The sequence below is a fragment of the Gallus gallus genome, chromosome 21 (assembly GCF_016699485.2).
Source record: "Gallus gallus isolate bGalGal1 chromosome 21, bGalGal1.mat.broiler.GRCg7b, whole genome shotgun sequence".
Taxonomy (NCBI): Eukaryota; Metazoa; Chordata; class Aves; order Galliformes; family Phasianidae; genus Gallus; species Gallus gallus.
In genome coordinates, this window is record NC_052552.1 from 3,225,016 (window position 1) to 3,252,160 (window position 27,145).

General features: G+C 50.8%; 3 protein-coding genes and 1 long non-coding RNA gene across 7 annotated transcripts in view; 2 read left to right on the top strand and 2 right to left on the bottom strand.

Annotated features, from left to right (window-relative positions):
- Positions 1-9,875, top strand: CA6 (carbonic anhydrase 6). Of its 3 annotated transcripts, none has more exons than XM_040651330.2 (10): positions 1-283; positions 2,128-2,212; positions 3,276-3,458; positions 5,492-5,640; positions 5,763-5,862; positions 6,041-6,103; positions 6,229-6,386; positions 7,373-7,496; positions 7,887-7,972; positions 8,434-9,875. In XM_040651330.2, the coding sequence occupies exons 2-10, from the start codon at positions 2,140-2,142 to the stop codon at positions 9,076-9,078; spliced, it is 1,581 nt and encodes a 526-aa protein (XP_040507264.1). In that variant the 5' UTR covers positions 1-283; positions 2,128-2,139; the 3' UTR covers positions 9,079-9,875. The 3 variants fall into 3 exon arrangements, with proteins under 3 accessions (XP_040507264.1, XP_425745.5, XP_040507263.1); XM_425745.8 differs by having other exon boundaries at positions 5,763-5,858; positions 6,037-6,103; positions 7,887-7,985; positions 8,465-9,875; XM_040651329.2 differs by lacking the exon at positions 2,128-2,212 and having other exon boundaries at positions 5,763-5,858; positions 6,037-6,103; positions 7,887-7,985; positions 8,465-9,875.
- SLC2A5 (solute carrier family 2 member 5) lies at positions 5,355-22,409 on the bottom strand. Of its 2 annotated transcripts, XR_005841447.2 has the most exons (13): positions 18,642-18,708; positions 17,208-17,306; positions 16,602-16,762; positions 16,045-16,169; positions 14,141-14,293; positions 13,933-14,058; positions 13,466-13,653; positions 13,001-13,111; positions 12,605-12,706; positions 12,182-12,257; positions 11,692-11,819; positions 6,951-11,289; positions 5,355-6,663 (listed from the first exon to the last, which is right to left on the bottom strand). XR_005841447.2 is itself a non-coding variant. In XM_004947446.5 (12 exons), exons 1-12 carry the CDS (start codon positions 21,873-21,875, stop codon positions 11,056-11,058), a joined length of 1,560 nt encoding a protein of 519 aa, XP_004947503.1. In that variant the 5' UTR covers positions 21,876-22,409; the 3' UTR covers positions 10,917-11,055. The 2 variants fall into 2 exon arrangements, 1 of the variants encoding a protein (XP_004947503.1); XM_004947446.5 differs by lacking the exons at positions 5,355-6,663; positions 18,642-18,708 and adding an exon at positions 21,819-22,409 and having other exon boundaries at positions 10,917-11,289.
- LOC121107379 lies at positions 19,119-23,787 on the top strand. Its single transcript, XR_005841449.1, has 2 exons — positions 19,119-19,174; positions 19,908-23,787. It is a non-coding gene; the product is annotated as an uncharacterized LOC121107379 (long non-coding RNA).
- The window catches only part of GPR157 (G protein-coupled receptor 157), an 8,823-nt gene continuing 5,148 nt past the window's right edge, over positions 23,471-27,145 (bottom strand). The window contains exons 3-5 of the mRNA XM_417598.8: positions 26,097-26,291; positions 25,429-25,692; positions 23,471-24,245 (exon numbers count right to left, since the gene is read on the bottom strand). Of these exons, the coding sequence (XP_417598.5) occupies positions 25,471-25,692; positions 26,097-26,291 (417 nt within the window). The 3' untranslated portion in view covers positions 23,471-24,245; positions 25,429-25,470. The remainder of the gene's footprint in view (positions 24,246-25,428; positions 25,693-26,096; positions 26,292-27,145) is intronic.

Below are 27,145 nucleotides of genomic sequence, written 5' to 3' on the forward strand. Positions count from 1 at the left end.
ACACTCATACACCCCAGCAGCTCCGTGCACAGCAGGCTGCCTGCCAGGATGAGAGCTTTTGCTCTGTGCATGCATTTCCTTAAGACTGCAGGGATCTCTCTTCCTTCCTCAGTGCACAGCTGAAGGGCAAGTGCTCCTCAGCTCAGCTCTGCCAGCTGGGCCCTGTTTCCATAGGTTTCATCCAAAAAGCAGCCCTGTGCACCAGCAGCCTTGCAACGAGGCCTTCCTGAGTGCATCTCCCACCTGCAGCCCTTGGGGGCTCCGAGGAGCGGTCGCTGGAAAGGTAACGGCACTGCCCAACACTGCTTCTATTGCAGCTCTTGCATGGCTTCTCGGGTGTTCCCTTCCAGGCAATCCAAACCCCTTCTGACTTTCCACCTTCTCACCCCCCTCTGCTTTAACCTTGCAGCCTCTGGGTGATGAAACGTTGCTGATTTTAGGCATGAGATAAACAGCATGACCGGAGGTGACGGACCAACATCTTACTTAAAACATATCGCTTCGCTCCTCCAGTTCTCCTTTGTCCTCCTGAGGTCTGACAGGTGGGATGCTGGCTGCTCTGGGCATGGTCTCAACCTCCTGACCTCAGGCACTGCCCAGCTGTGCTGCTCAGCCCGAGCAGGGTGATGCTACCAGAGCACCTTTCTCAGCAGCTACCCATCAGAAGTTGAGATCTGAGGGTAAACTGGCAGCTTTTGGAGCAGTTGGATGTGAATTCCAAGCTCTGTGCAACCTGAGCCCTGCTCTGGCCGTCCTGCTGGCAGGCGAATGGTCAGCTGCCATTGGGAGATGGTGTTTGGTACTGAACTAGGAATGGGAACCAGCAGACAGTATGGGTGAAACAAATAACAGCTCCTTTGTTGTCTGAATGAGTGCACAGCACTCATGCAAAAAAAAGGTTATCAAGCAGGCTTCTCTGCTGCAGAACAGGTATGGCACAGACAGGGAGGATTTACATTTCCTTCTTGATGCTCTCCTGCCCTAAAAATCATCGAGGTTCTCATGGGAAACACTCTCAGCTCCTGTTGCACAGGCTGTGGTGATGGCAGTGGGAGTGTGCAGCCTCTCCCGGTGTGCTGGTGGCATTGCCCACCCATGTGTCCACCAAGCTGTGCGGTGTTAGGGAATTAATGTTTGCACGGCCCTTTGGTGGTGCAAAGAGCAGTGGGTGGGCTCTGTTGTTGTTGCCACATGGGATGGGCTCGCCCCAAACCCCACTGCATTGCCTTTGGCTGCTCAATGCACCATGCAGCTCATCTGGGGCAGCAGGGATGTGCTTTGGGGACAGCAACGCCTGCAGCCCTACTGAGGTCAGGTGAAACATCCCAGCTGCAGCGTGTTGCAAAAGCTCCACAAAGGATGAATTCCCTGCCATCCCAGCTCACTGGGGGCTGCTTTTGTCCCGAGCCCTTTGCACCGGCAGATCAATGGAGTGTGCAGGGTGATGGGCAGCTGCGGGGTCACTGCACCCTCCTGGTGTTGGCTCACGCTCTGTGCTGCCGTCTGGAATCCAGGAGTGCTCCCAGGTATGAACACCAAAGTGTCTCCTCAGCGGATTTCAAGGCTTATTTACCCAAGTGGATCCACACGGATTAGGGAGTGCATCGCAGGGCACGTTTGGTTAGTTCAGCCCCCGGCACAGTTCAGTGCAGCTGTCAAGATAAATGATTTCTTTAGGGGAGAGAAGGAAAAGTATGCATTTGCTTAATTAACTCCATATTACAGCAGTTCCCAAACATTAAGCGCACGCTGCACAAAACCACCAACCAGGAGAGCCTTGCAAGGCTGCTTTTTGCTGGGCAGTGATGGCTGGGGTGCATTTCAGGGAAAGCAAACGTCTGGCAATGTACTGAGCAGCTACAGGAGCCCATAGGAGCATCGGGGCACTCAACGGCTCCCGGCTCTGATGTGAATCCCTCTAAAAGCCACTGGGGCTTTTTAGAGGCTTTGTAGAACCATACAGTCATTCTGGTTGGAAAAGACCTCCAGGGTGATCGTTTTCAAAGGAGCCTGCAGCACATCGCGGGGCAGGACGGGCTCTGGAGGGGCTCAGCTGGGAGGAAATGGGCATTTTTGCTTCCCGGGTGTTCTTAGAGACATGCACTCCCCGTGTCCATCTGGCTGCAGGTGTAGGAAGAGATGCTCATCCTGACGGCCCTATTGCTGCTGCAGCTACTGAGCTGCTCCCACGCCGTGCACTGGACCTACCGAGGTAACACAAAGGAGGTGGCTTTGGGATGGCTGCTGCTCCCAGCTTGCTGAGGCGCTCACATTCCTTCCGTGCTGCAGAGGCAACGCTCAGCTTGCTGCTCCTTTTGTTAGCAGGAGCTCTCCAGTGAGCAGCCAATTCATTCCGCTTTATTGCTGGCTGTGTATCTTGGAAGCGGTGCTCCGGCTTTGTGCTGCGCTGAGCCGTGAGGATGCGGTGTCGGGGCTGGCAGATGGACGGGCTCAGATGAGGGGGAAAACCTTCGTGGTATCTTGGAGTAGAAGCTGCCCTCGGGGCGATCCTGGAAGGAAAAGCGCTGCCTACTGCTCGCTCCTGTTTTATTGTGCAGCTCACAGCATAGGGGCTCGTCTCCGTATTTATACATCTTGTGGAATGTTACATGATTGTTAATTGTTTCAGGGGCTCATTTGCAGAGCTCAGTGAAGCGAAGGGCCGTGCTGTGGCTGGGGCCCGGGCTGGGGGCTGCTGAGGGCCTTAAGCTACTTTCTTTTCCAAACAGTCACCTCTCCTTCCAAGCCATCACTGAAGTGAGGGCGCAGTCACTTGCTGATGATTCCCTGGCTGTAGCATGGGTTGTCTCAGACAGACAGGGCTCTAACAGTGATGGATATGTGGCAGTGCTGGAGGGATGCAAGGAGAGAAAGTCACCCCGGTCACTGTGACTTACAGCCACGACAGAGATGGCATCAAAATTGCTGCTCGGCCTTAAGATCTTAAATACAGCACGATGGAGAGTGCAAACAGCCCGATGTGTTCAGGCTGTTGTGAGCAGTTCCAGCAGCGCTCAGACCTCTGCAGGGGGGATTCCAGTCGGGGTTAGGAGGCTCAGAGCTGCTGTCAGAAGGACAGGAGCCCACATGCCTGCTCTGCCGTGCACTCGCTTCCTCCATGGGTGGGCACAAGAGGTGAGGCAGCGTGCTGTTATCACCAGGCAGGCTTCACACTTGGCAGCTCAGCAGCCCTGCAGACAAAATACTGTATGTGTTCTGACTCCTGAGCAAGCAGCAGCTCCCATGCTAATAAAACTGTCTGCTCCTCCACACAGAGGGCGAGCTGGATGAAGAGCACTGGGGACTGCACTTCGCTGCCTGTGCCGGCAAGCAGCAGTCCCCCATTGACATCCAGAGGAGGAAGGTGGTGCACAACGCGCAGCTGCTGCAGCTGGAGCTGAGCGGGTACGGCCGGCCACTGCAGGAGGACTGCACCATGACCAACAACGGGCACTCGGGTAAGGCTGCAGTAGGCTCAGTGCTGGAGGACACGCAATGCACAGTTCCCTTCAGCTGCACTTTGCATGCAGCAGCGGTCCCTGCCCCGACCCACACACTGCTGCTGTGACCCAGGGGATGCTGGCAGCAAAGCCAAGGCACCCATGTTTGAAACGCAGATGATGTTAATGGTAGTTCTGGCCAGAAGCCCCAACCTTTGTTTGGGCCGCTGTAAAAGCCCTGCACCCGCTGAGAAGATGCTCTGGGAGAGCATCAGGCTCACACCACTGCAGGAATAGACTGCTGGGTTTGGCCAATTAAAATGCTGTTCGTTTTTGAACTTGCCCTCCTTGGCTCTGCCATCTCACTTCATCCTGCACTCCAAGCTCTGCTCTTTTCCCCAGTCACACAGGAAAGCTTTCCAGAAATGCATCTACAAACCAGAGAAATGAGAGGCAGTGACATCCCTGCAAGGTACTGTCTGTTAGACATCAAGCAGGGATGCAAGGCAGCTGCAGCACGGCAGATGGGCCCCTTCTTTCAGTGCACTGACAACTGCAGCACTGAAGGAGCAAGTGGTGTTTGGGGCTTACCGACTCCCCTCTGCATCCACAAAGTGCATCCTTTGCCTTTGTGCAGCAGGAAGCAGAAGTGATGGGACAGATCTGCAGCTCAGCAGTGAGCTTGCATCCGACATTGTGTTCCGTATAGTCAGACAGAGCAGTTGTTCTCCCTTCAAGCCATGGGTTGGTGTTCAGCCCTCAGGAAGGGAAGCTGGAGCACAGCCCGGGCTCAGCACCTCGCCTTTGGCCACACAGGGCCTCTGAGCAAGGCTTTGCCATTAGGAGGTCCTGGATGCTGCCGGAGCGTAATTCATTACCTAAATAATTCATCAGCTGGTGGTGGTGGGATAATGCTTTTGGACTACAGATGAGCAGCGAGAGAAGAACTGGCTAACAACTGCTTCAGGGGGGCTGAGCACCTTCATGGCATCTGGAACATGAAGGGCCCACTCAGTCTCTAATCCTCCTCCCCCAACAGTCCCTTCTTCTCTCTGCTGCAGAGAGAAATCAATAGAGAGGGAGAGCAAGGAGCTGAAGGGATGAGATGCTGTCTTCAGAGAGAGACTGCTGTGATCATATTTCTACAGCCCGTCACGAACAGCACTCCTGTTTGTCTCCCGTACAGCACTACCCAACTGCCTGCACACCAATTCTGCAGGGTTAGCATTCACATCTCTGACTGCATGTGTGTGTTTCCCCCATTTCTAATAACGCACAAAGCAGATGACAGTCTGTATGCACAGATACCATAAAGGCAGGCTTGGTTTTCCCACTGACTTCAGTGAGGGAAGAGGGGATGGCAGTATTCCACAAGGAAACCCCAATGGAAAGCACTCAGCAGGAATCTAATGTAAAAAGTAAGGGGTGTGTTTATATCCCTTGGGATACTGCATGGAAATGCATTCTCATCTTGTCTGCCTGGCAGCAGCTAACAAACAAATAAACCTCTAACCCAAGCTGTGAGTAACGATGTGCTCTTAAACAAGGAGAGCTGCTGCTTTATAACGTGCTCTGGGCTTTTGCTTGGATGAGGCAATTCTCCATTTGCAGTATTCAGTTCAGCATGTTTAGCACCACGATATATGATTTGTGGCTGTACACCAGCAGAAGACCGGTTTTTTGTAGTCCTGTTGTAAATATCCTTCATAGAGAAACAAAGAGCTCTGCCTGCTCAGGCTCATGGGGCTCCGGCCCCATACAGCTGTCCCGAGGAGATGCACAGCCCAGAACATGGAAAGTGATGGTGGCAGGTTAGGTGAGGCCAGTCACTTGGTGATTTCTTACTCCTCTGTTCTGCCTGGGAATAAAGACATTAATGAATGCATGCAGAGCTCAGCAAGACGTGATGCACTATGCCAAGAACAAACATTAAAGCATTTTTATTGGTGCCTGAGAAAAAAAACCCAGAGCTGCCCAGCTGGGAAAAGCCCTGCAGACACAGCTAGCGGAGCCAGCTCCACACTTTGGCCATCTCCAATCCTGTTTTGCAGTCCAGATCGATTTGCCACCCACCCTGTCCATCTCCCGTGGGCTCCCACGCCCCTACACCGCTGTGCAGATGCACCTGCACTGGGGAGGCCTGGACCTGGAGACCAGCGGCTCCGAGCACACGTTGGATGGGATGAGATACGTGGCAGAGGTACCTGCAAAGGGGGCTGGAGGGACGGGGCTAGGGGGGTTGGGATGTAGCCCTTTAGGGTGCTGAGGAAGAGGAAATCTTGTGTCAGCTCTTGCTCCACGGCCCTGTCTCTCTCCTGGCAGCTGCACATCGTCCATTACAACTCTGCAGACTACTCAAGCTTTGAAGAAGCCAAAGACAAACCCAATGGACTGGCGGTGCTTGCCTTCTTGTATGTGGTAGGTTTGACCCCTGGGAAGCTGAGCAATGACAGCCCATGGTCACCATTCATCCCACGCTGGGAAGGTCCAGCTGCATGCAGTAGGGCTGCATGCCTGGCCTACAAGATACTGAGGCTGAGCAGTGCTACTGGAGGCCGGGCAGCTCAGCAACCTTTCAACTCTATGTTGTGTTTAGGAAGGACACCTGGAGAATACCTACTACAGTGAATTCATTTCCAAATTGGCAAAAATCAGGTTTGCAGGTAAGAGCTGGGGTTGCCCTTCTCCATCCTCCATGCTCTCTAAGCCTCCACGTACGTACTGGGGCTGGGGACAGCCCTGCTGCTGGCTTTGCTCACAGCTAACACTGCTTCTGTTTCCTTTTGAGGTCAGTCAACCAAGCTCACCTCTCTGGACGTCCAAGCCATGCTGCCAGAAAACCTCTCACACTTCTACAGGTACCAGGGCTCGCTCACAACCCCACCCTGCTCTGAGAGTGTCACCTGGACCATCTTCGACTCCCCCATCGTCCTGTCACACACACAGGTACCTGAGGGCTGCTCAGCAGCCACAGCAGTTTCTCTTTCCTCCATGCTTTCTTTCCACGCCAGTTTCATTCTCCATTCTCCAGCGACCTAAGAGAAGAGCCTGACAGAACTACGGGGGTGTCTTTCATAGGGCCTTAGGGATAGACTCGAAAGCAACTGGAATTACTGGTGGCTGTTAGACCCGAGGTCTGTTGAGCAATAACAAGGCTCTGCTCAGCTGTTCAGCCACGATGAAGCACAAAAGAGACCAGCCAGAATCAACGAGGTGAAAAGTACTGCAAAAGAGGGAGACAAGGAAAAAAAAAATCATAAATGAGCCATTCGGGGCATTAAAATCATTGCAGAATGATTGGCACAATTCTAGAGAAGTGTTTCTTTCCTTTTGGCTATACAGTGGGGGGTTTGTCCGTGCTCTGGCTGAGTTATTGCTGAGCACCTCGTTGTGCTCAGAGCCAGCAGCTGGATGGTGCTGCACGGCAGGATGCCCAGCTCTGCCCCCCATCTGCCTTGTCAGCACAAAGGCTTTGGCAGAGAACAAATAGCACCAGTAAAGTGAGCTTACCGGAGAGTCTTGCAGAGCAGTTCATCTTCTGCAGTGGAAAAAAAAAGCATCAAACTGTGTCCAGGAGAACAAGGTCAAGTGGAGATGCCAGCAGTGGAGGATGACAGTGCATTTGTGTTTAAAAAAGGAATACTTTGTGGTGGGGAAGGCATTAGCAGCAGGCACCTGTAATTAGGCAGCACGCCACAGAATAATTGCATCCATGCATAACACTTAAAATTACTTCCTTCAGGCAAAACACCTTCATCAGCACGACTCTGCTGATAAGAGCCTTGCTGGGCTGTTCCCTTCCCTTGCCAATGCTCAGGGAGAGACCCTCTCACAAAGGGCTGTGTTTAACCCCCAGCTGCAGGACCTGCCCTGCACTTCTAGGCTAAGCCCTGGGTCCCGCTGCCCTCCTAACAAGGCTGCCCTGCCCCCAGATTGGCCTGCTGGAGAACACCTTGCTGGACTGGCACAACAGGACGCTGCGCAACGACTACCGGCACGCACAGCCCCTGCACGGCCGCGTGGTGGAGGCCTCCTTCCAAGCCAGGCCCAAACAAGGTACGGGGCAGGAAGGAGCTGGGCTGCAAACCATTTCAATTAGGTCAAGCTGTGATTGCAATCCCCAAGAACAGCCATGTCCCTGCCATGCATCTTGCTTCTGATGGTGCAGCAGTGGAGTGCCGTATAGCCTATCATCCTATATATAGGGTCGTATTGCTCTGTGACTCCACACAAGCAGCATGTTGAGTGTGCCTGCCTCTGCATGGGTGAAGCACACGGACGGGTGTACAGACAGCTCTGCCATGGCTAATGAGTCAAGTGCTGTAATTAGGGCAGTGCACTGCATTTTAAAACAAAGGTTTCCTCTAAACCTCCTGCAAACTGGCAAGCAGAATTACCACGCGTAGCTCCTGGCTCTCAGTAAACCCATCTGTCTGATTGCTCTAGAACAATGCCAGCCAGAAGAGCTCAGCCACAAACTGGAACAAATCCAGACACAGCTCCAAGACATGAAGAAAGAGTTCCTGAATGGAGTGAGCCACACAGGTAAGAAACACTCTGTTTCCAAGTCCAGCTTTCCTTCCAAGGATGGCCCAGGCCTGCTGTTCTTGATGGCCTACATCATCAACAGGTTTGGTACTGATGCATGCAGGTAGCACCTTGTTCCACGCCTAGGCCAACTGGAAGACATCCATGAGCTCCAGCATCATTAAACCCTGCCCAAATCTAGTGCCTCTCCCAACAACTGCAGCTTGTCCTGGAACATGTAAGCACAGGTTTACAAACAGGGAGGCATTAAAGCTCACTGTTCCCCCAGGATAAATAATCATTGTCCTCATTTTACAAAAGACAGCAACAAAGGAAGGAAGGGAAAAAGAAGGACTTTTTCCCAAAAGGGTTGGGTAAGGGAGCCAAACCAATGGCTGAGGCAGCCCCTGCCAGCACCTGTGGGTGTATTCTGTAGGAGCTGGGCTCATTTATAAGCACCACAGAGGACGTAACAGGTGGCTTCTCAATCATTTCAGGTATTACATGCAGCACTTTCCCAGCTTTCTACTTCCCCGTGGAAAACATTGAGAGCTTTGTGGAGGTTCGTCCCCGCCATGAGATGTCTCTCCAAGCCTTCACCCTGTGCTTCTGGACACAAGCCCAGCATGTGGGCACTCAGACTGTTCTTTCCTACTCCACACGGGAGAGGGACAACGAGCTGGTGATGACCACAGGCACAGAGGTGGGATTGTGGATAGGAGGCCATTTCGTCAGCTTCCCCCTCTACCACAAGGCACGGGATTGGCTGCATTACTGCATGGCATGGGCTTCCCAGTCCGGAATAGCAAATCTGTGGCTCAATGGAGCTGCTGGTGATGCAAAGAGCATTCAGAGAGGCTACGTGAGCCAGGCTGGAGGGATGCTTGTCCTTGGGAAGGACAGAGACACTCTTCTTGGGACATTCTCCAATGGGTTTGTGGGGTGGATGACACACGTGAACCTGTGGAGCCAAGTCCTCAGCCCTGCAGACGTTCGGGCACTTGCACAGTGCAAAGCAGGAAACCTGAAGGGAGATATCATTGCGTGGGGGGAAACCCCCATGACCCTCTTTGGAGGGGTGGTGCTGAAGGCTGACACCAGCTGTCAGTGACCCCAGTACATATACTTTTTAAGCAGCTGAAGAATGCAAACTGCTTGCTGGAGAAACTGAGGAAGGAAAGCTTGCTCCATCTGTTTGTTTTAGGTTAATTGCTTGTTTCCTCTTTTACTTTTTATAGCGTCACTAGGCACCTGCTTAGCACTCCAGGTTGTTTTCCAAGCAGATACGAGGCAGCAAAGCCTCCACTGGTCAGTGGGACAGAGGCAAAGAACGGAGCACAGTTCAGCACCTTGTGTCTGCACATCCCTCCCACTGCTAGGTTAAGATTTCCACCCATGGACCTTCCTTTTGTATCCCACGTGCCACTTTCTTTGCTTAGAGGAACAGCTCTCTCAAGCCAAACTTTTCTCACCTCCAATGTCCCATCTCCATTCTCAGTGCCTTTCCTGCACCAGGCTTTATTCCCATTGATCACCAGTCACCGCTCCTGCAGGTATATCACATAGCAAAGTGTATGCAAAGGGCAGTGTGGGTCCCACACAGTCAGTGTGCTTTGCTTGACGACAAGTCTTTGCTGTCAATGGATGGAGACAGAGCATGGGAGCAGCTTCATTTCCAACAGGTGCACATCACAAGACAAGACTGAGGGCCCGTATGAAACTCATCTCCTAAGTTGAAGTACATCACATGAAGGGCTATCACCAAAGTCCATGCCAGGCTGTTGAACCATTCTGCTGTTTTTCCCCCCACAGAGCAGCAACATTGCGCAACAATTAACTCTATTTCCACATGTTAAATCATGTAGTTAACCCTAAAATCCTTTGCACTAATAAATACTTTAATAAATCCTCCGCTTATCAGTGTGCACTTTTATTTCCTTGGTGAGTCAGCTCTAGTCCTTCAGACTCTGCTTCTCCAAACCAGTTCAGCCTTCAGGTGGAGCTGTGCCCTTAGGGTCACAACCAGAAGGAACCATTCAGGGACCAGGCTTTAAACACCTGAGAACTTTTTCAGGAGGCCAGGTCCCTGGGAAATTAATTCCTTGGAAAACTATCTGTAATGTCTCAATTGAGGTGCCCTCAATGGCAGATCTGGACATGCTTGGAAACACGGCCCCATGGTCACTGCCCAAACCTGACCCCAGCACACAATAAGTTCACACATCTCTGGGAATGAATGAGCTCCACCTGGCTCATATACTCAGAGTGCCTCTGGGGGCTATTAAAGGATTAGGAGAGGGGCTGAAACTCTGGCAGCTGATGTGTGAGCACTAAGGAACAAAAGGAGCTATTTCCAAAGACTGGAGTGCCACAGGAACAACTGTGTATCAGCAGCCCGTGAATAAGCACAGGGCCAATGGAACACTCCTAAGCTCAAGAATAAGGCTCTGGAAGGACTCACCAGCAACAGTTAGCTTTTCAGGACTGTCTGGTGAGCAGGGTAAGGGTGAGATTAAAGCCATGTGCATTTCCAGTCTTACGGTCCTCTGTATAGGTGACAGGATGCATGCCCCTATGAACCCATCTCTCAGAGCACCTTGGCACATCTGACACACTCCACTCAGAATACCAAGCATCAAAGGCCTGCCCTCACACATGCTGACCCTCAAAGTCATGTTCAAAGAATGGCCAAGGAATACAATGCACTTCTTGCATGTGACTGACCAAAACCCAGCCCAGGTGTTTTGTTCTGTGTCACTTGAGGTGGGTCAGTCAGGACATAAGGGACGTGCACCACACTGTGACATCAGTTCTTTGATCACAGAACTGCGCTGACTGCAGGCATTGCCCCTTCCTAGTGACAAATACAAGGAATGGGAAAACTTGCCTCTGTAGTCACCAGGCCACAAAGCAGAGTGGTCCCACTGATTACTCATAATGAGAACAACCTTAAGACAGAAATAAAGGGTTATTTGAAAACTTCTGTGGGAGTTGTGCAGAAAGTCTGAATGAAGGTCAGAATTGAGCCATATTCTTCCACTGATCAGATCCTGGAAAACACCTGGGCCAGTCTAAGCACTGGGTTGTGTCACAGATCACTGCCCAAAACTTCTGACTTGTCTGCCTTCACACTTGGAACAGTCTGCAAATCCATCATCTGTTCCACATCTGTCTGAATCTCCACCTTGTTCCTCTTGGCCATGATTCTGTTGATTTCCATGAAGGTTTTGTTCTTTGTCTCAGGAACAATGAAGAAGATGTAGACCATGGTGGCAAGGCATATACCACAGAAGATGAGGAAGCTGTAGGCCCCTAGTCCAGCCTGAAACAATGAAAGATGACAGAGTAAGGGTCAGGGCAATACTCCAGTTGTGTTCAGTCCATGCTTGGACACACTGAATCCTGCAATAGTTATACATGCAGCCACAGCAACATTCACATACTTCAAGTGGAACAACTCAAAGCTAGTGGTGGTTCAGGATCCTGTCTTCTGATACCACCAAGATAGATTTACTGGAAACCACCATGGATTTACTGGAAAAGGTGCCTAAGGGTGAGGGCCTGTCACACAAGCTCAAGTGAACCCACCAGTTCCCCTTGCACTGCTAAAATAAGTCATTATAGCAATCTATGGGTCACTTCTACTGGGATCGGTGCGAATTGGTGACCCAGAGATCACTAACTTTGAGCTAAAGCCGTGTGCCATCCCCTGCTCACACCTTACCTCCATGTAGAGGAACACGAGTCCCACAGTGAAGTTGCAGAGCCAGTGCACAGAGCCACCCACCATGAAGGCGGCAGGCCGGGATGACTGCAGGAACATCTCAGTGATCATCACAAAGGGGATCGGACCTGGAAGAGTTGTATGTATGGAAATCCCAAAGGCATCCCTACAGACGCAAGCATCGCAGCCCAGCTGGTAGGGTTCACCAATCTCAACACAGCTTTGCTTGAGATCTCACTGTACATCTCAGGTGCAAACTCAGTTGTGCTTTGGCTTTTCCTCTTGAAAGCCAGATGCTCCCCTGCCTCATGGGCACAGCACTCCGATTGCTGGAGCACCAATCTAGCTGACAATCAGCCAGGTTCATGGCTGCACAGGAGGAATTTGACCTCCTTAGATCAGCCCCACAGAACTCTTCGTTTGATGCTTAGTGTAATGCTTGCCTTTACCCAATCTGTGGAGGGGACTGGACTAGTTTGTGCATACTCACTGGCTCCAATAGCATGTCCGATGATGTAAATGATGACACACACTATGCTGAGGTAAGACATCCATGAGACAGTGTTCTGTGAGGAATATCATAGTTAGAGTTAGAGTTGGTTCTCAACTCAAAGTCACCAACACATTCAAGGCATTAATTGATGCAAGATTTGGGGGTGTTCAGAAGTCATCCCCTGTTGCCAGCTATGCCCAGGCTGACATGCCAAGCCATTGAGCACATGCTCTGTATACCATCTTTGCTTCCAACCAGAGGATGCAACAGAGGCATGAACACAATAGGCTGGGAGAAGCATCCACACAGCAGCATCATGGCTCTGCCTGGGTTCATTTTGGGTAGACATTTGGGTACTGAGAGACCTCCCACACTAACTCCAAAATACACCAGGAGCACCAGGGCGATGCAGCTACACACCTGGAGGTTGAGGGCCAAAGTCAACACTGCACAGGAGCCGCAGCACAACCCAAAGCCAGCAAGCAGCAGGATTCTCCTTCCCAAGGACTCCACAATGAAAACCTGAAAGAGACAGAAGAGGGTAAGAGATCAAATAATCAAAGCACAGAGCTTTATTCTACCCAATTCAATTAAGGTAATATTTGGCTATTAAGAAATGCAGTGAAATCCCCCCCATTTGCTAATGTATTGTGAGTAGGAAGTGACTCAGGAACTGCAAAAAGCCAGGCACGCCTCTGTTGGTACCCAGCTCCAGAGAGCTGTAGGGGAGCACTGCATGGCAAGAGGAGGGCAGAGCAGCCTGGAAACCAGACATCCAAACCCGCTGAGGCTCAGAGAGCCCTAAAAGAAACTTACAGCAAGTAAAGTCATGAGGACGTTGATGGCACCTATGGACACGGTGACATACTGAACGTGGTCGGTCTCCACACCTGCTGACAGGAAGATTCTGTCTGCATAGTAGAAGACCTGCAGCACAACCAAATGTATTTAAATGTGGCCAGAAGCAGAGCACAGGAATCCTATTCTGGCTGTTTCTACAATCCTAGAAGTGGAACACAGGAACTCAAAAACTATTTCAGTGCTGGAGATGTTGGTGTTAAGATCCAGACACAAACATCTCACCTCCAAAAACATCCCAAATACCCTTACAGGACAGCTGGGCTCAGAACCACATGCATGCACAGTTTGGTACAGGTCAGGGTGATTCCCCCATAACATCACCCAGAACATGTGTCCGTGGTGAAGGGAGCACTCCTGTCTCCAAGCTTCCAGATCCTACACCACTGCTGCCCCACAGAGTCCCACCCCACTGTTACTCACTGCATTGATCCCTGAAAGCTGCTGGCCCATCATCATGACAACGATAGAGATGAGCTGCCAGCGCAGGCCTCTGAAGGTGCACAGGGTGAACACAGAGAGGTGTCCCTCTTCCTTTTCTGACTTGTCTTCTTGGCGCATTTCTTCTATCTCATCATCCACATCATCCCAGCCTCTCAAACGCTGCAGAGCTGGTTGGGAGAGGAAGATGAGCTACAGACCCCAGAAAGCTCTCCTGCTTTACATCAAGGCAGTACAACATGCAAAGCCAGGGCAGTAGAACTGCACCCAGGATGGGAAGTCAGGGATTCACAGAAGCAAAGGAGCAATGCCGCAAAAAGCCATCCACCACCAACACGTCAGCGAAGGACTTCATGCTCTCTTGCTTTGCTGTTGGTTGCTGCCTGTCATGTCCCACAGTCAGACTTTCCCCATTCCATCTCACCTTCCAGCAGCAGGTGATGCCATACCTTGTCGCGCTTCATCCTCATTGCCCTTTTGTATCAGCAGATATCTGGGACTTTCAGGAAAAAAGGGCAGCGTAAGGAGCTGAAGTGCTGATGGGATCCCAGTGAGCCCCAGGAGCAAGGGCCAGCCTGCAACAAACGAAACAAGATGGTGACTGGGAGAGATCTTTCCCCCATGGAGCTGACAGAATTTCCTGAGCCAGGGCTTTACCTTTGACATGCCCAAGGATGCTGGTAAGGCCGAGGATCTGAGCTATGAGGATGCCAAGGGTGATGAAGAGCTGGGGTACTATCCCAATAGCACCTCTGAGATTCCTGGGGGACATTTCACCCAGGAACATGGGAACCACGTTGGAGGCCAGACCTGGTAGGCAGAGAACAAGATCAGTCCTGCAGCTGCCTGACATCAGCACGCTCACCATCTGCTTTTTGTCCGCCTACTACAACAAATAAGATGCTTTTTGTCCTTACATGCAGAATCAAAGTGATCCCTGCTAGACCACAGGACACATGGAAGCTTCACACTTGAACTCTTTTGCTCTGGCTGAAGATTTAATGTTATCCATGTCAAGCAAAGAAACTGTACTACAGCTGCTTTTCTCTCTCTTCAGTGGGATGTTTGGAAAGCAAATTGAAAGGTAGGAGAGGAATTTCTGCTTTCTTCAGGAGCACAGTATTGTTAGCTGCAGTAACCCTGAGAGCTGCCAGTTCCCATACTTACGCTGTAAACCTTGGCATGCAAAACCCAAACTCTAGAAGTCAAATGACCAAACAACTCTTATCTTACAATGGTAATTAAGTTCCCAGCCTTCAAGTGCTAGGGGTTATAAAGGAGTTCAAGACATTATCTGAAGGCCAAAAGGCATAGAAACAAACTGGAACACAACTGGAAAACACTATAAAATTAATTTCATGAGGTACAGTGTTTAATGATGACACTACAATAAACCTCCTAACTGTCCTCATAAAAAAAGTGCTAGCAGTGACTTGTAGACCAGTGCCTCCAATTAACAGTGGCTAATTGCTCAGAACTATGCTGATCAATGCCCATCACAGAAGGGCTCTTGGTGTTCCTCCCAGCTGCAGGGCTGTCCCTTTTGAGAGGAGGAACCATGCCAGGATCCTAAAAGAGCCCCAGGCTGGCTCGATTCAGCAGCCTCCTTTCCCCACAGCAGGGCACAGGCAGCCCTGATTCTTCTGTCAGTTATCCATAATTGAAACTATTTGGAGGAATCCCTCCTACCAGCTCCCTTTGTAGTCAGAGAAGCAATGCTAAGAGCAGCTGCTGGGCTTAAGAGAGCAAAAAGTCAAAACAAAACAGACTAGACGTGTTTCCTGCCTTAGCTCAACAACTGCAACTGGGGCACGTTATAGATGGCATTGTTTTCCTGTGCCAGTTTGTCTTCTCAGATACCCAAAACTCACCAACAAGCAATACAGCACATCAGTCTTGCTAAGCCAAAGCCAATTAATTAAATCTGAGCGGTGTCAGGACCCTCATCAGTGTGGCTTGGCAGGAGCTCAGAGCAGCAGAGGGTGTCCAGCCATCCCATGCCTGTCAGGTGTGTGTCACTGCAGCTCCAGCACAGCCACCAACCCAACTCACACTGTGCCCCTTAGCTCCCCACTGGCCTTGCAGTAAATCCAGTGACCCTGCACCCTTCACTTTCATGTTTTTGCACCCCTGCAGGAAGAACAGCCAGTTCCAGGAATGGATTACTGGATCTGGCATTCTATTCAATGATTTGAGCTTGGAAGCACCCTTTTGTTTTTTATTATGTTTAAAAACAGCCTATCTGTTGGGAAAACAGATGACCGTCAGCGGGTTTCCTGGCTGATGGCACTTGAGCTGAGCAGATGCTGACTGCAGAGGGCAGCTGCAGCCACAGACATCTCTGTGCAGCCCACAGCCCAGCCTCACTGCCACTGCCTGCCAGAGATCTCATACTTCTGCAACACACCAAGGAGAACTGCTAATCAAGCAAGCACAGAACTGCTACGCAGGTGTATGGCTAAAATATGCTACCTGGGAAACCTCCTGTTGTGCAAAGACCTCTACATAGCCAAGAATATCAGATTTATTGCTCTTCCTTTAGCATCCAACCTCTCACTTACCAGCATATATCCCCATGATAACACGGGAGACGATGATTACTTCAAAAGTTTTTGCTACCTCTGAGGTTCCCATAAGGACTGCAGCAACAATGGAGAAGAGGTTGTTTATCAGCAAGGTGCCTTTTCTGCAAAGTAGCAGAGAGACAGAATCAGTTTATTTTTCTAAGACCTCCATAGCAGACAGACCCTCCCTCGTGTTACGCTGTTCAAAACCCAGAGGAGCTGCCATCCCAAAGACCAGCCAAAAGAAAACGGCTGTTGTCCCATCTTTTCCTGCAGGGAATGAAGGAAGCTCAGCATACATTGAGCAACCGAGGCCTGCATGCAGCTCCCAGGACTTTCACCACTGCTTCCCACCTGGCTCAGAGCCCAGCACACAGCCTGGCCTTGACCAGACTGGAATCAAATAAATTCTCCTACACGTGAGAGATGCCACATTCCCAAGTCCAGCACTGGGCTGACTGCTTTAGGATCGAAGCGGTGCGATGCTGTTGAGCTCGGCGAGCCGGAGCAACCAGTAAGGCCAGCCTTATCTGAGCCACACTGCTGTCACGTACCGGCCACAGTTGTTGACCAGAGGTCCCACCATGAGTGACCCAAAGAAGCCACCCAGGGGATACATGGACACAGTGAGGGACCACAGCAGCGTCTGGAAGCTCGCGTCCATGGGGACTCCATGCCTGTCGATGTAGGTTCGGTTGTAGAAGTCTTGCATGTACTAAAACGAAATATGGAGTGTGTTTAGCAGTAAGCAGAACCTCTGTGTTGTAAAAGGTAATTAATAATCAATGCCATAAAACTTTAAACAAGTGTCTTGATAAGACCAGAACAGCCAAGGAATAGGATTGCAAGGGAGAGTGGGAGAAGCCTTGCCTTATGCAAGTCATCCTGCCTTATCGGATTTCAAACAAATTATCCTGCCTTATCGGATCTGCCTGCTTCGCAGGAGGGAAGGCATTTCCCCACGCCCCATCGCTGCTGGGCACAGAGCCACGACACAGCCTCAGCACAAACCCACGTCCTCTGCCAGGGACCATTGCTCCCCAGCTGTTCAGTGACTCCACACGTGGAGCAGCACGAGGAGCTCAGACACCTGTAACCACGCTCCTCCTCCACCCTGCTGCTATTGAACCTCCTCCATCGCCATCCACATCCCAACCTACCGGGGCTGGAGAGTTGATCACGGACACGTTGTAGCCGTACTGGAAGGACGATCCAAAGGCAGAGATCAGCGTTACCAGCGCAAGAGGAAGCGTCATCCTCTGCAGAGGGAGAAGAAAAGACAAGCACCTCAGAATCAGATTTGGCTTTCAAGCATAAATGGCACCATGTAAAAGCACAGAAACACCTTTTGCCTCACCGGTTGCATTTTTGGCTTTGCGTTATCCTACAAAGAAAGCCCAACTGGTTGCTTTCATCCTAACTCCCTTTGTTCTGCTTGATTTGCACACAGTCATTACAGTAACTCATTCTACTCTTTCCTGCTGCTGATGGATCATTTGGATGAGGAACAATTTCCAAGTTATCACACTTAGAATACCACCCTGCAGGGAGAAAGGAATTGCATGCAATTATTCCTTTTCCAACGTGCGAGTTACTGGGGCAACAAAGCAGGATGCTGCTGGAGGAGAGCTTTAAGAAGACAATGCTCCAGGTGAAGCAGCAAGCCCCGTTCCTGCCCGCTGTCCTCACCACCACCACAGAGGCTTTCTGCAAACATTCAGCTGCCGTTCCAGCCTCAGCCCGCAGCCAGCCCTGCTTTGTTGACTGAGCTGCCTTTTTTTAATATAGCTCACCAACACATCTCACAACCGCTGCCGTAATAAAACCACTTTCCATTTCCACTTTGCATTCGTACCGTTTTCTATCCTTTCGCTATCCTTAATGCCTGCAAGTTTTGCACATCCCAGCACAGTGCGGGTTCCACATGGAGGAGCTGCCACAGCCCTCACTGAGCATCTGCCCTAGCAGTGCTGGTGCTCATCGCCCTCCAGCTCCCCGGCAGCTCTCCTGCAGAGCTCTGCACTCTCAGGGACTGCAGGAGGTGGAAAAGCCAATGGATCTGCAGCAGGAGAAAGCAGAGCCTTCCAGCACCACTTTCTAGCAGTAGACTGTTGACACACTTGCAGTGGTGATGAAAAGCAGACTGCTTCACTGGCATTAGCAAATCCCCGGAGCTCAGGAGAGCCGCTGGTGTTAATTATACAAACACACCACTTTTAGGAGAACCTTTGGCACACAGGAGCACTGCATTGTGCAAGAACCCACAAATGCTGCTTTGCAAGGCGGCCCTCATCCAGAAACTTCCGCAGCCTAAAAAGGATTAAGAAGCAGGACAGAAAACACGCACACAGAAGGGGAATTTCACAGAGCTGCGTGGTAGGTCAGATGGACAGAACGAATGAGGAGACTCAGTGCAAGGCTGCACTGCAGACAAACCAGGTTCAAGAACGGACAAATCTCTGCTCTCCCTCTGAGATCAGCTGTGGGTACCCAACGAGGAGATCTTGGGTCCCCTTCCACTACAGACCTGCACAACCCAAAGCTTGCTTGGCACCCCACGGGAGGCAGAGCTGAGAACAGCCTGGCACGCTTACCCCCTTCCTGCCTTCCTCCACGCTGGAGCTCTCCTGCTTTTCTCCGTTCATCTCCATTTTGATGTTTGAATTGCAGATGCTGAGTACAGACTTTTATAGCCAAAACAGATGACACGGGGAATGGAAACACCCTCCTTGGAAAGGAAACCCGCCCCGTGACGTTGAAGGAAGCGCCCAATCGATGGCCAGCTCTATCTGTCAAAGTCAGTAGATGGTTGTTGGGTCATTTCCCAATCCCATGCGTCTTCTCCTGCACGTCTCCTCTCCCTTTTCCTTGCTGAAGTCAGATGTTTTTGGGCCAGAGCCAGACTCAAAGCAGAGCCAGCTACAGGGGAAGCACTCTCATCTGCTCCAGGAGGAGGGCAGGCTTTTTGCCAAGGCTCCCAGAGGTGCCGTTCCCCCAGCACTAGTGTGCACAGCAGTCAAGTTGACAGCAGGAGAGCTGCTGTTCACTGCAGCCACTGCCTGGCAACCACTGTGTTTCAGCAAAAGCAGAACATTCCATGGAGCCTCACAGAGGGCTTTTGCCGTGGGTCAGTGATAACCCCGAGCTGCACTAACCCTGCAGCCGGGTTGCACACCTTTAACCCCCAGCAGAAATACTGCACCTGGTCCCACCCTGCAGAGCAGCTTGCTCTTGGCACAGCTGCAGACTGCAGGTTCCTTCTTCTTGGGTTTGTTCTTGCCAATGCACAGAACGTGCTGCTTTTTACATCAAAGCATAACAGTTGCTTTCCTGCTCTGTGCGAGGTGTGCCGTGCTGCTGGCACAGCATTAGCCTCCTACATGAGGAGGCTACCTACAGCAGCCCAAGACTTGGTTAACCATTAACTACAACTCTTCAGAGTTTATCAGCACAATACAAAGTTCACAGATACCCCTGGCAGCCACAGTAACTAAAACCAAACTATATATCAGTCCCGTTGTCTTTAACACCCAGTTAAAGAAACACCGATCTTGAGCCAGACACGCTCCATGCGCCCTGCATGCATTCCTCAGCTGGCTGCATCCTCCCCACCTGATGAAATCATCAGGCACACAATCTACTCAGCATATTTCTTTTGTCCTTGATTATCTTTTTGCACCCATTAGTAATATTTCTGGATAGGTATTTTAAAGGGCAAAGAACACATGGTAAAAATAGTGAGGGCTCAGCAGGAGCGAAGCCAGGCACTGCTTCCTATAGGTGTACTTGCTAAAGCTGCTTATGTAAATGTTCAATGCTGTTGGCAGTAGGAAGTGATGTATGTGGCCATTTATTTGCAGGACAGGGTGGACTAACCAGCTGTCAGCTCGTACTGTAAGCAAAGCTTACAAACTGGCAAGACTCTAAAAATAGGAAGGGGAACAGAGCCCTTCTGCTTCAGGGCAGCGGAACACAGTCCCAAGACTTCTGCTATTCATCCCTTCTGCAACGTGTCACAACACGACGACCCCCACAGCACTGTTTGGTCAGATTTTGTGACAAGTGATAGAATCATAGAATAACCCAAGTTGGAAGGGACTCACAAAAACCAAGTCAGTCATCTTATGGAAACCGTCCTCAGCGGCTCGCATCAAGAACACTCCTGCATCCTTCAGAAAGCTGCTCCACACTCCCACCTATCTATCCCTTGGGGTTTTGGCTGCACGGAGATGCAAACAGGATATCCATCAACAACTCTCACCCAACCTCAGCATTCCCACTGAGGCACTGCAGCCAGCAGGTACTAACAGAGATACTGAAGGAGCTGTTACCATACTGGCTTCAAAAATTGCCCAAAGAGCCCCCAAATAAATGGGACAGCTTACAGCAGCTATTGTAGTCCTCACTTTCATAGGTCTTTAATCAGAAGAAGGCAATGACAGGTGAGTTACTCTGCTCCAAGGGTGGGGAATTTGCAAGGAGGACAAACCTCTCACAAAACATCCCTGCCCTTTGAAGGGTGCCATTCTTCTGGGAGCTCTGGGCAGGCTCACAGCTACTCCAATATTTGGTAATTTTGAGACAGAAGACTTTTCTGTCATGGTTTTTAAACTCTTTCCCTGAGCTTAAAGAAATAACCTTGACATAGATGGAAATCAAAAAGAAGATGCATTTGCCATCAGAAGTCCTTCATCAGAGCATAAATATTTGCTTATGACAGCAGAATGCTTTGAGTATTTGCCAACCACGAGAGCCAGGCAGCGTCATCCCTAAGGTGCCCATCGGCACCAAACCTGGGAGATGGAGATGTCAATGAAGGGAGACAGGATGGGGAGCAAATCTCCTTGAACTTTCACAGTAATTGCAGGGCAATAACTGCTGCCTCCAACCACTCAGACCCTGTTGGACTTGAGCAAAGAGCAGAGCAGAGCCAGTGCCAAGAGAGCCAACTTCACAGGAATTTTACCATCACGTTTCTGCCAGAACATCATCTGCCAGGCAGTGCGTTTGCCTGAAGGCATCAACCCAGCACTGCTGTTTTCTCTCCTCTGCACGTGTCCACTGCATGTCAGTATGCAGGAGCTGTTCACACCCAGCCCAACTGCCTGTGCTCAGAGCCAGACCCTACAACGTCCTGCTATCTCTGGCAAAAGGGGGGGCAAACATAATTAAAAGATGAGGCTTACTTTCCAGGGGAGTCAATCTGCTGACAACACACGCAGTTAAGAACAGCAGCAGCGAGCCATGGGAAAGCTGCCATTAGGCTGGGAGCTGCAGTGCCTGGGGTAAGGAGTCTCATTAGGAGGCACCCCACAGCACAGCCTGTCCATGAGTGACATGGGCAGCTCTTTCACTTCGCAGTTTGGGAAGGAACTGTAGTATAACAAGGGTAAGTCAACACCACACGTAGCCTCGAGCTACAACTGGGGCCTCAAGGTGAGACGTAATTTAGCAAACAAGTTATTTACCTGCAAACAAGCCACATACAGATACTGCTTTATGAGCTGTGTAGTGGCTTCTGGACAGGTAAGCAAGATGTAGACATGGCAGTCTGAACATCTACCAACAGCAAAAGTGGATCCTGGATAAAACAGGCAGCTCTGCAACTAGGAGGCAAGCAAGACCCCATCCTGGCTGCACAAAGGCAGTACTGGGACACATCCTGCCAGCTTTCTTCCTTTTCCACAGCGACTGTTAGACCACCTCTGAAGAGCCTCAGCCACACACACCCCCAGACAGGAACAGAGGGGCAGGCAGACCTGTGAACTTACCGGATTAGGCCCTGATAACTTGCTCTGGGAACCGTCCAGTCCTTTCTCCATTGGCATGATTGTTTGCTGAAGCAGATGTTTCAGAAAGTATTGGAACGCTTGGATATTAAAGCTCCATCTGCACTTCGTTCAGCAGAAGCACCTGACTGCCCAAATGCCCACGGTGCCCTCTTGAACTTCAGTGGGTTTGCATTTCTGTGCAGGTCAGAAGCACGGTTGTGCCAGCCAAGACTTGCCTTCTGCCACCTCATGCCACTCTGCATCCAATTCTGTGGCTCTCTGAAGGTTTACATGGATGAGAGTTTTTATCCTCTCCTTCCAGCCACCCCATCTTCATCTTTTGCCTGGTTGCCTTCCAGCTCTTTTTGTTTAACGAGCTCTGCTCTCTGCAGCCCTTTTTTCCCTTCTCCTCACCAGGCTCCACTCCTCCAGTCCGTAGCAGGCAGACAACACACGCCCACACCTACAGCTCTTTCCATCTTGAGATCTTCAAAACCACTCTGTGAACTTCTAAGACCCCCAGAAGAGCTGGTAGAAGCCAACACACGGCTCCTGCCCTTCATTGTAACACCAAGGCCACGTCTGTGTGTTGGAGCAGCTGAGCAGAGGAACTCCAAGGGGCAAAGTCACAGCAGTATTTAGGACAGATTAACTAAAAGACAACCCTTGAAGTGCAAGCTAACATTTTTTCAAAGGCTTGTAATGTAGTCACAAGGCAGAGCGTTGTCAGCAAGTCCCCCTGGCAGAGCAGCCAAAGTACTGCAAGGAGCCATCCATCACTGCTAACACTGCAGAACAAACAAGCTTCCCCCTGCTTGCTCTCTGCAGCATCTGGACTCATTTCCTCGCCAGCCCTGCAGCAGGCCTCTAGCAGAGAACATCTCTGGATCAAGAAGTTAAATTTGGGGTACAATTCTAAGCCACAGAGAAGCAAATACCTCAGATGGGAAGCATTGTGCAACCCTAGAAACAGACACAGTTGCTCAACCAGTTGTAAAAATAGCCACAGGCCTGCACCACTGCTTGCACTGCAGCTCAGCTCCTCCCAGCCCTGTGAGATGGATGGAGTTTTCAGCCAAGAAAAGCTCTGTCACTCCTTGGAGTGCATGCAATTTACATAGCACTGCTCAGCTGAAAGCCTGCCCCTTTTTTTCCATAAAAATCTGAACTTCCTCTGTTTGCACAAGGCCTGGGAAAGCCGCAGCTCTCACCAGCATTAGTCCCACATGCATTACAGCATGGCCTCACATGGAGGAAATTCAGTTTGTATTTTCATGATTAGATAATGTCTGTAATCCCGCATAGCTGAAGAGCCACAGCCCATAAGGTCAACAGCATGTACGGAAAGCAAGACCCACACGCTTGGATCTTATCACAGTTCACAGCAATCGGCCAGTGGGAATCAAACCTAATAAAGCAGAGTGGTGAACAGGTTGCTCAAACTGATAAAAGGATCGGAAAGGTTTTGTATGCTATGCACACAACAGAGATATGAAGAGACATTCATCTACACAGACACAAGAGATTTGTCCTCCAGCACAACCTTTAAGGTACACACAACGCAAGAAGCCTGAAGAAAGATCTTGGAACAGTTTCTCATCCATATTCCCCATGGCACTGAGAGGCCCAGCACAACACGCTTCAACAACACCTTGGTAAAGAAACAAAGCTTTATTTTGTAGAAGTTGGAGAAAATACTTAAAAAAAAAAAAAAAACACAAGCAAGGAGTTGTCAATAGGTTCAAACAGCACCTGCAAACAGCAAACAACAAACCGACCCCCCCAGCTCTGATCCAGCACCCACATGCCAAGAGCAGAGCACAGCCCCGCGCAGCGCAGCCACCAGATGCATCCTCCCTGCTGTGGGCTGGGACACCCCGAGTTCAGACATCCCCAGCAGGCAGAAAGCATGCAGCCACCACAAGCCCTGGGAACAACCCGTGACCACTGAGAAGGAGGAGTAAAGCACGAAGAAGAACCATCCATCTCCACCACAAAGCCAATGTCTGCACACTGTTGTCCATGTTCAAGTGAGGAGTGTGAGCCAGGCCAGAGCTCCCCAGCAGAGCTCACATATGAGGACAGGAATCCATGCCCAGGGCAGTCCAATTCAGCAACAACTAAAGTTTCCCTACACCCACATTTGTTCACCCCAGAACTCACAACACATTCGCCCTGTCAGACAGAAAAGCCAAACTCCCAACATTTTAAGATGTAGGGTGGAAGGAGAGGAGGAGGAGGGAAGAAAACCAGGAAGCTGGAGTGAGCCACACAGCATCTTCCAGAGGATCCCGAGCAAAGTCCAAGACTGCAGCAGCAGGGATCTGAACCCACAGCAGTGGGACATCTTCACTGTACTCGGCCGCTCCAGCAGTTCTTTTCCCCAGGCTTTAGCTCCCCCTGTGGGGCTCAGGGATGATCCCACACCTACACGAAAGGGAGAACAGTTAAAACCCAGCACTTCCCCTGAGCCAGGACAACAGGCTGGAACTCGAGGCGCATCCCCTGCAGCAGCTGCAAACAGGTACAGAGGATCCATTCCTAAAGCACAGCCAGGTACCCCAAGCTCAGCCGCCTTCACAACTAGCTCAGAACAGAACTGCTCCAGTCCAGGTTTGATGGAAGATTTAAGTCATCTTTATGGGCAGCTGATGCAGGGGACACTGCTGCAGCCCTGTGCACTCAGTACCAAAGCGCACCTGTTAGGAGCAGCCAAGTATTTCTGCAACCCCATCTCCAGCCCTTCCTCACCAGACTCCCCCTTGTCCCACCACCGTGTTTCGCTGTGATCAGCTTCAGTGATGAACCAAAGACACCCGGAGGAGCTTCTCTGCTGGCTGTATCTCTTCCCCCAGCTGACGTACAAGAGAGCTTGAATACATTCATGTCTGCATCAAGTGAATGCTAAGTTTTCACTCAGAAAATAAGAGGCTACCCTACTCTCGTGAGCTCACCGTATCATTCAGCTGTTCTGCACATTGTTAACATAACTAAAACTAAACCAACAAGAGCAGAGTTTGATCAGTTGTGTGCTGGGAGCAGCGGGAGGCTGGCAGCTGCCCTCTCTCCCCAGGCAGTTCATGAGCCTGCTGCTCTTTCTGCAAACATCTGTTGCAGAAAATACAAACTATTATTATTATTTTTTTTTTAATTAAAAATCTGTCATCTCGTTTTCCTCTGGGTTTTGTGGTCTGGAAGGACCTGAAATAGGAGTATGTGAGAGGATGGCTCACAGAACTGGGACACCCCTCAGCCTTCTCTCCGGGAGGCTGGGCAGCCCAGCCCAGCTCACTGCCTACCAAGGCAAGGACATCACACAGCACCCATCTGTGTACCTGAAAACACAAAGAACTGCTGCCAGGTTTCTGTTTCTGCACATTACAGAGGAGTCACTGATCCCCTGCCTCCGTCACACTGGAGGAAGGGATTGCATTACCACACGATGAGCGCTTGGGGCACTAAATACATCTCAACCGTATAGTACAGAAGAGATGCACGCACAGCACGTGAGATCAACAGCAGCCCCACAGGGGAACCCTTTTTCTCCCTCCGCCATCTGCCGCTCCCCAACCCTTGCATTGGATCGTGAAGCAGAGCACAGGCAGGTTACCCAGAAGGATGGAATCAGGATCAAGACGTGGGCAGCTGAGGCTCAGGTGCTGGACAGCAGGGGCTTCGTCCGCTCGGGGTCCGGCACGTCCTCACTCTCAGCAGGGTCTGGGTGCTGCCGGCTGCTGCTTGAGCTTCGCCAAGGCCAACCCATGTCATCGTGGTGACAACAGCAAATGGAGGACAGCAGCCGAGCCCGGACCACACGCGTGCAGAGGACAAACATAATGCAGTTGGCACCTCCTTGAAACGTGTTTCCAATTCCCTGCAAGGGCAAGAAAGGAATTAAGCAGCGCTATTCCTACTGGCACTTCCAAGAGAAGAGCACACGTCTGAGCAGAGCAGCTGCAGTGCTGTGAGTCAGCAACTTCCACCTACCAGAGGAAAACACCAAGGAAACTACAGCCTTGCATCCAAAAGCAGCACTGACTCTGCTGCAGGACAGGCATCCAGTGCTGCTGCTCTGCTTCCCTTCCCCTACCAGCAGCCACACCACTTGCAGCTACTCTCAGTGCCCACTAGATGCTGCTGGAACAGCACAGCTGAGCATCCCAGAGCAGACGCTCCTGCCAGCCACTGCTGCATCCTGGCACAAAGTGTGGTATTAAGAGCAGAGATTTATTCCCCTCCCAGACTTTCCTTCTAATGAATTGTCTTGACAGTACTTACATGCAGGACAACCAGGACTGAATTTTGCACTGCAGGGGAGTTGCAGAGCGTCAGTATGAAGCGCACAGTGCTCCAGATGCGGAGGATGATGAAGATGACAGGGATGAGAATCAACTTCTTGTCTGCTGTGGAAGTCCATGGCTGAAGGGCAGGTGCTCTTGAGAGAATGGGACGATACTCTAAGAGAGCTGCATGCTTTTGTGGAGATGAAAGAGAGACAGAACTGTGAACAAAAAGCTGGAAAGCCCCTTGTGTGCATAATGTATGCCACCCCCGTAGCAGCACTCCCACCATTTCCCAGGTTGTGCCAGAACCACCCCTGCAAAACCCATTAATAGAGCCCAAGCCCAGTTCTAGCTGGTGCTGCTCTTCCTTAAGAGCGTGCACTCCTCTTAGGAAAAGGCTTCTCCAGTCCAGAGGGCCCTCTGTGCAGCTGCTATGAGCACTGAGGGTGGCTCTCAGCGCTGCTCCCACCAGGGTCAGACAGGGAGTGCGAAAGGGAGAGCAGAGCATGTCCCTGGCAGAGCACGGGGGTGAGCCTGGCTGGTGAGGATCAGCTTTCCAGGCAGTCACATTGCTATCTTCGACAGCTGCTGGAACATTGAGTCCTGTCTGCTTTGTGTCTGCTGGTAGTGACAGGCACGAGCAAACCTGCCCCAGCTCCCCTGGGAAGGTTCAGGACTGTGGTGGTCTTAGAGCTTGTCAGGGGGATCCTACCCTAACCAGAGCTGTGTTTGTCCATTACTACCACTGCTATGGCTTCACCACAGCAAGAAGGTGTGCACTGGCAACACTGTTCAGTACATTATCTGATGTTGATGTGTTTTTGTTTGGTTAGGTAAAGCCACTTGGTGCAAGTGGAACTGTACGGAGGACTGATTAGAGTTTTGTCCTTCACAGAGTTTCAACTCCTACTGCAGGATTCACATTGCATTCTATAACCCCTTAGGTTTTCAAGAGGCTTTTACATTCTTCTGGAGCAAAGTCACTGTGTTATGATGCTACAGGCTGCTGAATCAGCGGTGGATCTATTTCAGCAGCGTATGAAG

Bases quoted from the DNA above. Each gene is read 5' to 3' on its own strand.
- CA6 (XM_040651330.2), top strand. From the start codon at position 2,140: ATGCTCATCCTGACGGCCCTATTGCTGCTGCAGCTACTGAGCTGCTCC. The intron at 5,863-6,040 runs GTTTGACCCCTG...GTGTTTAGGAAG, and splicing joins TGCCTTCTTGTATGTGGTAG to GACACCTGGAGAATACCTAC. The intron at 6,104-6,228 runs GTAAGAGCTGGG...TTTCCTTTTGAG, and splicing joins GGCAAAAATCAGGTTTGCAG to GTCAGTCAACCAAGCTCACC.
- SLC2A5 (XM_004947446.5), bottom strand. From the start codon at position 21,875: ATGCCAATGGAGAAAGGACTGGACGGTTCCCAGAGCAAGTTATCAGGG. The intron at 13,654-13,932 runs GTATGGCATCAC...TCTCCCAACCAG, and splicing joins TGAGGATGAAGCGCGACAAG to CTCTGCAGCGTTTGAGAGGC. The intron at 11,820-12,181 runs GTGAGTATGCAC...CAACTCTTCCAG, and splicing joins CGGACATGCTATTGGAGCCA to GTCCGATCCCCTTTGTGATG.